Here is a 12,413-nt window from a genome sequence, read left to right as displayed (position 1 = left end):
GACCGCACACTCTATCTATGCCTCTTCTCATCTAGTATGCCTCTATCAAGTCACCCATCATACCTCCGTCAAGTCTCCTCTCATCCTCTGCTCCAAAGAGAAAAGCCCTAGCTCACTCAGCCTATCCTCATTGAGGGGCCGAATGGCCTACTTTCCACTTTTGTTTACGTTCTTTTGGAACATCCCTTGGTAGGAGAAATCGAAAGGTAGATTAATTCTCAAGTGGTGAAGGACAGAAGGGTGTTGGTGTCAGAGGGAGCTGGGTGTCTTTGTGTACGCATTGCTGAGTATTAGTGTGTTGTAAAACATGGCTTGGAAGGCAAACGATTTGTTGGCCTTCATATTCTGGTGCAGGAGTAGAAAAGTCTTGCACCAACTACAAAGCGCCCAAGTGAGACCTTAACTGGAATTTTCCTTCCTTCAAGTCTCTGAGCTTGAGGAAGGAGATACCTGTGACGGAGAGAGAGCAGCAGAGCTTCTCCGGGTTCATTCCTCGTTGATCCTGATGAACCTCTACTGGGAGGAGAGAGAGTCTGCTTACCTCTCTGGAGATCAGGTGGGACAAGCTGGCTGGCCAACACTGTAGGATGGATGAATTGGGCTGTGCTGTATGACTCTGAGCCTCTTGAGTTGATTGGAAATGAGAGGTGATTTCACTGAAAGATATGAACCCCTGTTCTCAATTGGCAAAGATAGAACAGAGAACAGCACAGGACAGGTTCTTCGGCCCATCATATCGGTGCCAGCCATAATATCAATTTAAACAAATCCTAATTACTTTATCACGAAGCTCCACTCCAAATGGAATATTGACTTCCTCACTGGCAGATTTCAGTCTGTACAGATCAGTAACAGCATCTCCTTGCTGACCATCAACACAGCTGCACTTCAAGGCTGTGCTACAAAAACCGAAGAGAATCAATCAACAGAGACATTTCTCTTGAGTTTCCATAGAACTAGAAGCCAAGATTTTGTTCAATTATTATGAGAACCTCCTGAAAATTAATGGTGTTTGTCTTGTACTTCTACAGAATAAATCCAAGGAAGTTTTACATGCTGACAATTAAATTGCCTAATCTTGCAAAATACATTTCTGAACTGATTCTTTAATTCCATGAAAGTAGATTGAATGCAAATCTTATGAATTGTATGAGTTTCTTTAATTTGGCTCACTCAAGTACTCGACAAAGCCAAAATATCCAAAGTCAACACTTTTTAAAAAGTTGAGCAGTTCTGAAAGTTTTGCACTGAAATGAAGTGTCAGACTTGGCTTCCTCCATTCCCCTGCATTAGTGTTGGACGTAGTGACGCACTTCACTACTGGGCCTTTACTCTCTGGAATTTGGAATGATGGGGGATCCCATTGAAACCTACTGAATGTTGAAAGGCCTCGATAAAGTGTTGTGCGCAGTTTTTTATTTTATTTTTATTATTTTATTGAGATACAGTGCGGAGTCGACCCTTCCGGTCCGTCGAGCTGTGACGTCTAGCAACCCCCCGATTTAACCCTATCTTAATCATGGGACAATTTACAGTGACCAATTAACCTACTATGGACTATGGGAGAAAACCCACTCGCTCACAGAACCTACAAACTCCTTACAGCTAGCAGTGGGATTGCATTGTGCTTCATATATTGTATTCATTGATTCAATTGTGTTTCTTTGTATTTACTGTGAATGCCCACAAGTATATGGAAATATATGTACTTACTTTGAACCTCTGGCAATTTCCAGTCAAGCTGCCAAGCTGCGACGTCCATTAATATCGTGGCTCATCCTTTTCAGGATATAGGGATGGTTTTGGGGGACTGAGCAGGAAGTTAGGGGTCAGGGATGATGGGGGGGTTAGAGGTTGGGGTGGTAAGTGAAGAATCTGGGTAGGGGTTTGAGTCCAGGTCAAAGAACTCCACGGTCAAATATCAGCGCTGATGAGACCAGCAATCTCTCCAAGTGGGTGAATCCCAGATCCAGGTTGGATGTCCCATACGGGGTGCAAGTCCAAGGTATGGGTGTGACTCATGACAGTTGGTGACCCCCCTCAGCCCCCCACGCCCTCAGGTCACGGGGGTCAGAAGTCTGTGCAGTCCGGAACTGAGCGCCCAACGGTCAAGCCCGTGGTGGGCGAGTCCTGGGGCAAAGTCTGAAGATGGAGACCCAGTGTCTGCAAGTCTGAGGAAACGAGGCCAAGGACAGGAGGTGGCTAGTCCTGGGGCTGAAGGCCTGTCTGTGTGTGGATGGATGGGTGGGACATTGGGAAAGGAGTTTGCTTTGCTGCTGAATGTGCACTGACACTAGCGAGCTGCCTCAACACCACCTTGAGTGAGTTCATGACATTTCCCTCTGTTTCAATGCGCGTGTGACAAATACATCTCAATTTGAGAGTTGTCACTTTGCTGTTGTTTGCAACATAATGAACTACCAAACCTTTTGGTGGTCATCCCTGCCCCACGGCGCCAGAGTCCCGGGCTCGATCCTGCACTTCCAGCACTGTCTGTGGCCCTGTGGGTTCCCCAGGGTGCCCCACTTTCCTCTCACATCCCAACGGTGTGCAGGTCAGTGGGTGATCTGGCCGCTATAAATTCACCCCGAGTGTGTGGTCGGGTGGTGGAATCTAGGGGGGGAGCTGGCAAGAACTTGGGGGAAATTAAAAACAGAAGTGAATCAGCAGAGAGTTGATGGTCAGCACAGACTCTGAGGTCCAATAGGCCAGGCTCTGTGCTGTACCCCTCTCTCTACAACTATGAAAATAGCATTCGCCACACGCTGGCCTGTGCAAACTATCCCTTTAACGTAGAGGGAGGTGAAGCAGACTGCTCTGCTTGGAAAGGAGGAACTCCTCGCTGTCAGTGACCTCGCTCGCATTGCAGAGGCTTCACGTGCTCTGAATCCAGGTCCTAGACTGATTTGCACATTAACAAACCTACCATTACTCTCTTCCCTGAGCTTCCACCACCACTAGGTGCCCTTGTCACTGGTGAGGGGGCTGCGGGAGACAGAGCTTCTCTGCCCGCTTCAGGCAGCTTCACCCCTGCGTCTAATTGCTCTGTTGCCAGTCACAGCATCTGCTGACTTGACCTGTGTTTAATAAATGTGCCTTGCCCCTTTTAGCCCTTGGCACCGACTGTTCTACCAGTTGTACAAAGGAACTGGGCATTGTTGGAAGCAATAAATTAGTCGGGAGGACAAATTATAAGTGATAAACTGGGAATGTGAGTAGTTTTTAATAAAGGGATAATGCCGGTGGCTGAGGGTGAAGCAGACGTGAAATCCTGTGCAAAGCTGCATTCCTTTCATTCTGCAGAGGCAGAAGGTGTAATTATAGCGGCTCAATACAGGTATCGTTTTCCTCTTCTGCCATTTACGTCCTTGTAAGCAGAGAAGCCCTAGACAAGGGTGTCAGTTTCCAGCCGAATTTTATGCCCTAAAATACCATGTTTACCACCCTGGATCTTGGCCTTTTTGTGACCACCCTGGGAGAACATTCAGAAGAGGAAATGTGATGCCAAGGAACCTGCTTAATGATACTGGTGACAGGTTAGCCATTGAGCCATTTCTTCCTGATGCAGGTGGTCCCTCACAGTTGGAGGATTGTGGAACGTAACCAGTGCTCAGAGCATCTGAAAGCAACATCCATCATCAAGGACCCCCTCCATCCAGGCCACGCTCACTTCTCACTTACACCGTTGGGAAGAAGGTCCCCACCACCAGCTCAAGAAGTTATTACCCTGCAAAGATCAAGCTCTGGAACCAGCATGGTTAACTTCTCTCACCTCAACACTGAACTGATTCCACAACCTACAGACTCACTTATAATGTCTTTCTCAGTATTATTTACTTATGTTATTTGCACAGTCTGTCTTCTTTGTTTGTTAGTCTTTCTTTGTAGTTTTTCAAAAATTCTATTCTATTTTTTAATTTTCCTGCAAATCCTGCAAGAAAATGAATCTCAAGGTAGTATATCAAAGTTCAAAGTAAAGTTATTATAAAATTATGTGCGTGTCACCATATAATTCTCTGGGATTCATTTTCTTGCAGGTATTCACAGTAGATACAACGAAACATAATAGAATTAATGAAAAACTACACACAAGGAAAGATGGACAAACAACCAGTATGCGAAAGAAGACAAACTGTACAAGTTTCAGAATAATGATCGAGGCACAATCGCGCAACCGCGTGGACATCAGCCAGTTAGAACAGCGAGAAGAGTTTAAAGGAGACAGCTTTATAGAGCGGACACAAGAGTAGAGGGAGACAGAATAGGAGGACTTTGGCTCAATGAGGCTTTGGTGATAACAGATTGAGGTGAGGTACGTTAGAATACAGACAGGAAGTAGTATGTGTGAGACCGGTGTTCTGTGATCCGTGTCAGATGTGGGAAGTCCTGGAGACTCCCAGCCTCCCGGACGGCCACATCCGCACCAGGTGCGTCGAGCTGCAGCTCCTTAGCGGCTGCGTTAGGGAACTGGAGATGGAGCTCGATGACCTTTGTCTGGTCAGGGAGAATGAGGAGGTGATAGAGAGGAGCTATAGGCAGGTAGTCACACCGGGGCCTCGGGAGACTGGTAAGTGGGTAACAGTCAGGAGAGGGAAGGGCAGGAGTCAGATGTTAGAGAGTGCCCCTGTGGCTGTCCCCCTTAACAATAAGTGCTCCTGCTTGAGTACTGTTGAGCGGGATGGCCTACCTTGGGGCACAGAGTATGGCCACGTGGCTCAGAAGGGTAGGGAAAGGAAGGGGATGGCAGCAGTGATAGGGAACTTTATACTTGGGGTGGCCAGACAGGTGATTCTGTGGATGCAGGAAAGAAACACAGATGGTAGTTTGCCTCCCAGGTGCCAAGGTCCGAGATGTTTCTGATTGCGTCCACGGTATCTTGAAGTGGGACAGAGAACAGCCAGAGGTCGTGGTACATATTGGTACCAATGACATAGGTATGAAAAGGGAGGAGGTCCTGAAAACAGACTACAGGGAGTTAGGAAGGATGACACAAAGGTTGGGGGTGTTGTGGATAGTGTGGAGGGCTGTCAGAGGTTACAGCGGAAAATCGATAGGATGCAAAACTGGGTTGAGAAGTGGCAGATGGAGTTCAACCCAGATAAGTGTGAGGTGGTTCATTTTGGTAGGTCAAATATGATTGCAGAATGTAGTATTAATGGTAAGTCTCTTGGCAGTGTGGAGGATCAGAGGGATCTTGGGGTCCAAGTCCATAGGACACTCAAAGCTGCTGCGCAGATTGACTCTGTGATTAAGAAGGCATATGGTGCATCGGCCTTCATCAATCATGGGATTGAGTTTAGGAGCCAAGAGGTAATGTTGCAGCTATATAGGACCCTGGTCAGACCCCACTTGGAGTACTGTGCTCAGTTATGGTTGCCTCACTACAGGAAGGATGTGGAAACCATAGAAAGGGTGCAGGGGAGATTTACAAGGATGTTGCCTGGATTGGGGAGCATGCCTTATGAGAACAGGTTGAATGAACTTGGCTTTTTCTCCTTGGACTGACAGAGGATGAGAGGTGACCTGTTAGAGGTGTATAAGATGATGAGAGACATTGATCATGTGGATAGTCAGAGGCTTTTTCCCAGGGCTGAAATGGCTGACACGAGAGGGCACAGTTTTAAGGTGCTTGGAAGCAGGTACAGAGGAGAAGTCAGGGGTAAGTTTTTTTACACAGAGAGTGGTGAGTCCGTGGAATGGGCTGCTGGCGATGATGGTGGAGGCAGATACAATAGGGTCTTTTAAGAGACTCCTGGATAGGTACATGGAACTTAGAAAAATAGAGGGCTATGGCTAACCCTAGGTAATTTCTAAAGTAAGGACATGTTCGGTACAGCATTGTGGGCCGAAAGGCCTGTCTTTCTATAATGATAAATAAGTAATAAATAATATTGAGAACATGCGTTAGAGAGTCCGTAGGTTGTGGAATCAGTTCAGTGATGAGATGAGTGAATTTATCCATGCTGGTTCAGAAGCCTGATAATTGAACTGTTCCTAAACAGTTCCTGGAACCTGAGGTTCCTGCATTTCATTCTCAAAGGCAGCAGCAAGAGAGCATGGCCTTGATGGTGGGAGTCCTTGACGATGGATACTGCTTTCTTGTGTTAGCGCTCCTTGTAGATGTGCTCAGTCTTTGGAAGGCTTTTCCTATGATGGACTGGGCTGCATCCACTACATTTTGTAGGATTGCTGTTCCCAGGCATGGGTTTTCCCATTGCATGCTGTGATTCAATTAGTTACGATACTGTCTACTGTGCATCTATAGAGGTTTGTCAGTGTTTCAGATGAGATGCTGAATCTGTGCAAACTTCTAAGAAAGTAGAGGAACTGCCGTACCTTCTTTGTAATGGCGCTTACGTACTGGTCACTTACAGAACATAATTTGAAAATAAATGTATTTGAATTTGACTTGTGGAGAGGAGACCAGGCAATGGCTGGCAAAGGCCTCTCAGGGCATCAGGAATCAGTGCCCAGATTAAATGAGAAACAACCCATTCTTCAAGTCTTGACAGAGTTGGAACTTTAGATCCAATGTCTCAGTTGCCAGTGGAGCAGGTTGGTACAGAGGGAGCAGTCTTCGGGTGCTCCAATCTGACTTTAGTATGTCTGCAATATCAAATACCTTCTCAAATAAATCAAAGTCAGCACAGGTTCTGTAAAGGAAAATCTTGCCTATTAAATCTGTTAGAATTCTTCGAAGATGTAACAAGCAGGGTGGATAAAGGAGAGGCAATGGATGTCATTTACTTAGATTTTCAGAAGGCGTTTGATAAGGTGCCTCACATGAGGCTGCTTAACAAGATAAAATCCTATGGTGTTACAGGAAAGATACTGGCATGGATAGTGGAATGGCTGACAGGCAGGAGACAGCGAGTGGGAATAAAAGGAACCTTTTCTGGTTGGCTGCCCGGTGACTGGTGGTGTTCCTCTGGAGTTAGTGTTGGGATTACTACTTTTCACATTGTTTGTCAATGATTTAAATAATGGAATTGATGGCTTTGTGGCAATGTTTGTGGATGATGTGATGATAGGTGGAGGGGTAGGTAGTGCTGAGGAAGCAATGCGATTGCAGCAGGACTTAGACAAGTTGGAAGAATGGGCAAAGAAGTGGCAGATGGAATACAGTGTTGGGAAATGTATGATAATACATTTTGGTGAAAGGAACAATAGTGTGGACTATTATCTAAATGGGGAGAAGTTTCAGACATCAGAGGTGCAGAGGGACTTAGAAGTCCTCGTGCAAGACTTCAGTAGGTTAATTCAAAGGTAGAGTGTGTGATAAAGAAGACAAATGCAATATTAGCATTTATTTCAAGGGGAATAGAATATAAAGGCAAGGAAACAATGCTGAAACCTTATAAGGCATAGTCAGGCTACACTTGGGGTACTGTCAACAGTTTTGGGCCCCATATCTCAGAAAGGATGTGTTGTCATTGGAGAGAGTCCAGAGGAGGTTCACGAGGATGATTCCGGAAACATTTGGCAGCTTTGGGCCTGTACTCACTTGAATTTAGAAGAATACTTGGGGATCTCATTGAAACCTTCTGAGTGTTGAAAGAATTAGATAAGATGGATGTGGAGAGGGTGTTTCCTCTGGTGGGGTAGGTATCTAGAACTACAGGGCACAGCCTCAAAACTGAGGGGCAACCTTTTAGAACAGAAGTAAGGAGAAATTTTTTTTTGTCAAAAAGTGGCGAATCTGTGGAATGCTCTGCCACAGACTGTGTGGAGGCCAAGTCCGTGGGTATACTTAAAGCGGAAGTTGATAGATTCCTGATTGGTTCGGGCATCAAGGGATATGGCAAGAGGGCAGATGTATGGGGTTGAATGGGATCCGGGATCAGCCATGATGAAATGGCTGAGCGGACTCGATGGGCTGAATGGCCTAATTCTGTTCCTATGTCTTATGGTCTACCCCAAGAAGGGTAACCTTCACTCCAACCTCATGACTGAGCTCTCTGATCAGTAATCTCCAACACGCATTCTCTGGGATCAGCACACCAGGTGTGGTGACCCGAATTCGATGCAGTGTTCCAGTGGTTTACCTATGACCTATAACCTCCAACCTCCCAGTGGTTGTTTCCTGTGGCCCTGTTCACCAAGCCCAACATCCAAATTCTTTACTAACTCCTTTCTCGGCATCTTCCATCTGAACATACCAGAGTCCCTCATGCAAACTTCAGAGGTGTATCACAGTCAGAACAGTTAGAAACAGAATCAGGCCCTTTGGCCCATCTAGTTGATGCACTTCCTTATTAAGTTTCATCTGTCTTTTGTCCACATAGTCATCCAGACAACCTTTGCCTCTATTTCAGCCTTCCACACAATCTACCACTTAGCATATTTTGAAATTTTGACTCGCCCTTTGAAGGCAATTTTAAAGTTTAACTATTGACTTGTGTTGCAATTGTATAAGTTGTTGGTGAAGCTGCACTTTGAATTCCATATACAGTTTTGATCATTCTGTTATCGGAAAGATGTGATTAAACTGGGAAAAGTGCAGGAAAGGATGTTGTCAGAACTACAGGGCCTGAGCTATAGGGAGAATTTGGCCAGGCTTGGACTTGGGAAAATGAGGAACAACCTTTGTAGAAATGTTTAAAATTATGAGAGGTATAGGTAAGGTGGATAGTGACTGTTTTTTCCCCAGGGTAGGGGGTCTAACATACACTCAGTGGCTACTTTATTAGATACACTTGCTCATTAATGCAAATATCTAATCAGCCAATCATGTGGCAGCAATTCAATGCATAAAAGCATAGGGACATGGTCAAGAGGTTCGGTTGTTCAGGCCAAACCTCAGCATGAGGAAGAAACGTGTTCCAGGTGACTCTGACTGTGGAATGATTCTTGGTGCCAGACGAGATAGTTTTGGTGTCTCAGAAACTGCTGATCTCCTGGGATTTCCACAAACAACAATCTCTAGAGTTTTCAGAGAATGGTATGAGGAAAAAAAAAGAACTCCAATGAGTGGAAGTTGAAGGTGGTACCTAATAAAGTGGCCACTGAGTGTAGGTTTAGGGTGAGAGGAAAAAAAGGTTTAAGAGGCAACTTTTTCATGCAAAGAGTGGTGACTACATGGAATGAGTTGTCAGAGGGAGTGGTTGAGGCAGGTACAAAAGTATCATTTTAAAAAGCACTTGGCAGGGTGGGGCTTAGAGAGATACGGCATGAATGCAGGAAATTGGGACTATTGGGTAGGCACCATGAATGGTTGGACCAAAGGGCTTATATCAGTGTTCTACCCAAATCATTAACATTGGTCGAAAAAAAAGAGATCCCACTATTAATCTTGACTATTCCATTTCAGAAATGTCCTTACCACAGCTCTCTGTGGTTTGAGGCTGTGATAACTTCTTATCTACACTGTCCTTTATGCTAACCAATCTTTAACATCGGACTTGGTCAAAAACCTGTTGAAAATCCACTAGCATGTTTTCCCTTCCTTGTACCTTTCACTTCCTTCACTTTTCTGTCCCAGGTAGCCGGCTCAGGATGAGAGTGTTCGTAGGGTGTAACGTGATCTTTGTGGTTCGAGGGGAGAGTTCTCCCACATGTTGATCCTGATTATTCAGTGGGGAGGGGGAGAAAACTGCAGGTGTTGAATTGGAGAAAAGTCCTTGATCCAAAACGTTAACTCTATTACTCTCTCCACAGATGCTGCCTGACCTGCTGAGTACTTCCCACATTTTCTATCTTTATTTCAGTGAAAGAAGAGAATTCATCACCATCCAGTTTTATGTTTTGGCTCTATAGAGTGGACAGTGCAAGGTCTGGGTGGAATCAATTAACTGATGGATATACACATTTCCATCAAGTTAGACTAAATACTTGAGCATCTAATTCCACTACATAGAGCACTCCAGCACAGAAACAGGACCTTCAGCCCATCTAGTCTGTGCCAAGCTATTATTACTGCCTAGTCCCATTGGCCTGAATCCAGACCATAGCCATCCATATCCTTCCCAGGCACGTAGTCATCCAAACTTCTCTCAAATGTTGAAATTCGACCCGCGCCCACCACTTCCGCTGGCAGCTCATTCCAACGTCTGAGTGAAAAGGTTCCCCCTCATGCTCTCCTTAAACATTTCACCTTTCACCCTTAACCTGTGACCTCTGGTTACAGTCCCAGCTGACCTCAGTGGAAAAAGCCTGCTTGCATTTATCTTATCTACACCCTTCATAATTTTGTATACCTCTTTCAATCTCCTACTCTCCGTAGGGGGGGGGGGGGGCGGGAGAGTGGGAAGAGTCCTAACCTATTCAACCTTCCCTATAACTCTGTTCCACAAATTCTGGCGACAGCTCTTTTTTTTTTGTCTGGAGTTAGCTTTGTAATCAAAGGTTGAGTGACTCAAGTTCCTTGTGTTGTTCTTACATCCTTTGTGTTTCTAGCATGCGAATGATTACCAGCTCTGCAGCATGGTACGATTGGATTACGACACTGATCAGGCATTAAAGAGACATGAAATGGACAACCGACTATCCAGTGAAACTGCCCAGATGCCAGGGTAAGGAAATGTCCGCACTGTAAACTGGGATTTAGACTATTCCTCAATTTATATACCTCAAAGGCAAGTGGTATAATTTTGGTCTTTTATTCATGATCAGCTGAAGATTGATATGTTGCTCTTCTCATTTAGTGAGTTCGGAAGGGAAACCAATTAATGATGAGGATATCTTGTTACCTTCATAGTAAAGATTGTTCCATGTGGATAAGTGTCATTTTTTTCCTGTAAAACCAGTGTGTAATATTCCTTGTAGCTGTTTGACAGTGATAACGTGTGAATTTTACATTTAATTACTAGAAACTTACTGATCCCATCTGTTGTGTCTGTGCACAATTACATATCAGTTAAATAAAAACACTCTCACAGGAGACGGCTTTAACTGGTGTATTCAGATTGCAGCGTGACAGAGAGAACAATGCACCTGTGTAGACTATAGTGCATACGCAGACAACAGATCAATACGTAGTGCTAAGGGGCGGGGGGGGGGTGGTCATTGCTCTAAAAGAAATTGATCCATACATTACAGTCCCTCCCCCTTTAGATTAATGCAACATAAAACTGTATATACAAAACATTCAATTTCCCTTTCATAAACCCATGTTCCAAATAAACATGCTCTCACAAGAACAGTCCAGAACTAACTTCACAGTTCTAAAGGTTCAGTTTCTTGGGTAGTGCTCTGTTTCTTTCAGTATAGTACCTCTGGACCCATGGAATAGTATCAGGTTTGGCAGGTGTCTTGTCAATGATAACATTCTCATAGCTCCTCTGGACCTGTGGAATAGCATCAGGTTTGGCAGATATCTTGTCTAAGACAACGTTCTCGGTTTCTGGTGTCATGTTGCTGTCTGTGACATGATCATCTCTGAGAGGTAAGTCCGGTGACTGTAATGTGTCCATCTTGTTGGATGCAGTCAACACAGGTGTTTTCTTTGGTTGAGCATCCAGTATCTAGAACACATGATGTCTCCTTGTCTGATCTCCAACATCCTCAGTGTACATCAGTGGTCCAGTTCTTGTAGCTATCCTACCGGGTGTCCACTTGTCCCCTTGGTAATTGCACCCCAGGACTTCCTGTCCAACCTTGAAGCTCCTTACTGCTTTGCTTGACAACTGGTTGAACTGTCCATTCTGTACTTCTCTGTAGATCTGGCTTCAGGAGGTCTATGTGAGATCTCAGACTCCTGCTCATGAATAGCATTGCAGGTGTTTGGTTTGCCGTCGCATGAACGGAGTTCCGATGCACAAAAAGGAAGTTGTCCACCTTGTACTGTAGAGAAATGTCCCTCTTGTCCATCACTTTAATGGACTTATTGAAGGTTTGGATAAACCTTTCAGCTAGCCCATTCATTGCAGGGTGGTGAGGAGCTGACTTGAAATGCCTGATGCCATTTTTCTTCATGAGCAGTAGTCTGAATTCTTCTGATGTCACTCACCATTTGTTCTGGTAAGTCATTTCTGGCAAAGGTAGTCTTCAGGGCAGAGGCAGTCTTTGCTGAGGTGGTCGACTTCATTGGTATAACCTCTGGTCACTTTGAATGAGCATCCAGAGCAATCAGGAACATGGAGTCCATGAATGGCCCAGCAAGATCAATATGTACTCTTTGCCATGGTGAAGATGGCCACTCCCCAGGTGTAAAATGTGGGGGTGCATTTTGAACGTTTTGGCATCCCGTACAAGTCTTCGATCTGTTTATCTATTCTCAGTCGCTACACATAGCTCTGGGTGAGACTCCTCATCTTGACTGTACCCTGGTGTATTCATGCAGATTTTCTAACTCTCTGGTGCGCAGTTTAGAAGGAGCCACAACATGAGACATACTGATAGTTGGTCCCAACTCGCTGAGAACTCTGGAAATATAGGGTTACCACGAGCTGGCCCTCCTTGCGTGGCAATTTCAT

The 12,413-nt window shown here is 45.0% G+C and overlaps 1 protein-coding gene across 4 annotated transcripts in view; it reads left to right on the top strand.

Annotated features, from left to right (window-relative positions):
• The window catches only part of gramd1c (GRAM domain containing 1c), a 59,852-nt gene that overhangs the window by 5,808 nt on the left and 41,631 nt on the right, over window positions 1–12,413 (top strand). For all 4 annotated transcript variants that reach the window (XR_010018012.1, XM_063048351.1, XM_063048353.1 and 1 more), the window contains exon 2: window positions 10,396–10,511. Coding sequence is in view for 3 of the 4 variants with exons in the window: in XM_063048351.1 (XP_062904421.1) it covers window positions 10,423–10,511 (89 nt within the window). In the remaining variant the exon portion in view is untranslated. The remainder of the gene's footprint in view (window positions 1–10,395; window positions 10,512–12,413) is intronic.

This window comes from Mobula hypostoma, chromosome 5, assembly GCF_963921235.1.
Source record: "Mobula hypostoma chromosome 5, sMobHyp1.1, whole genome shotgun sequence".
NCBI classification, from domain to species: Eukaryota; Metazoa; Chordata; class Chondrichthyes; order Myliobatiformes; family Myliobatidae; genus Mobula; species Mobula hypostoma.
The sequence above is the reverse complement of the archived record's forward strand: the minus strand, read 5'-3'. Positions and strand labels throughout refer to the sequence as shown.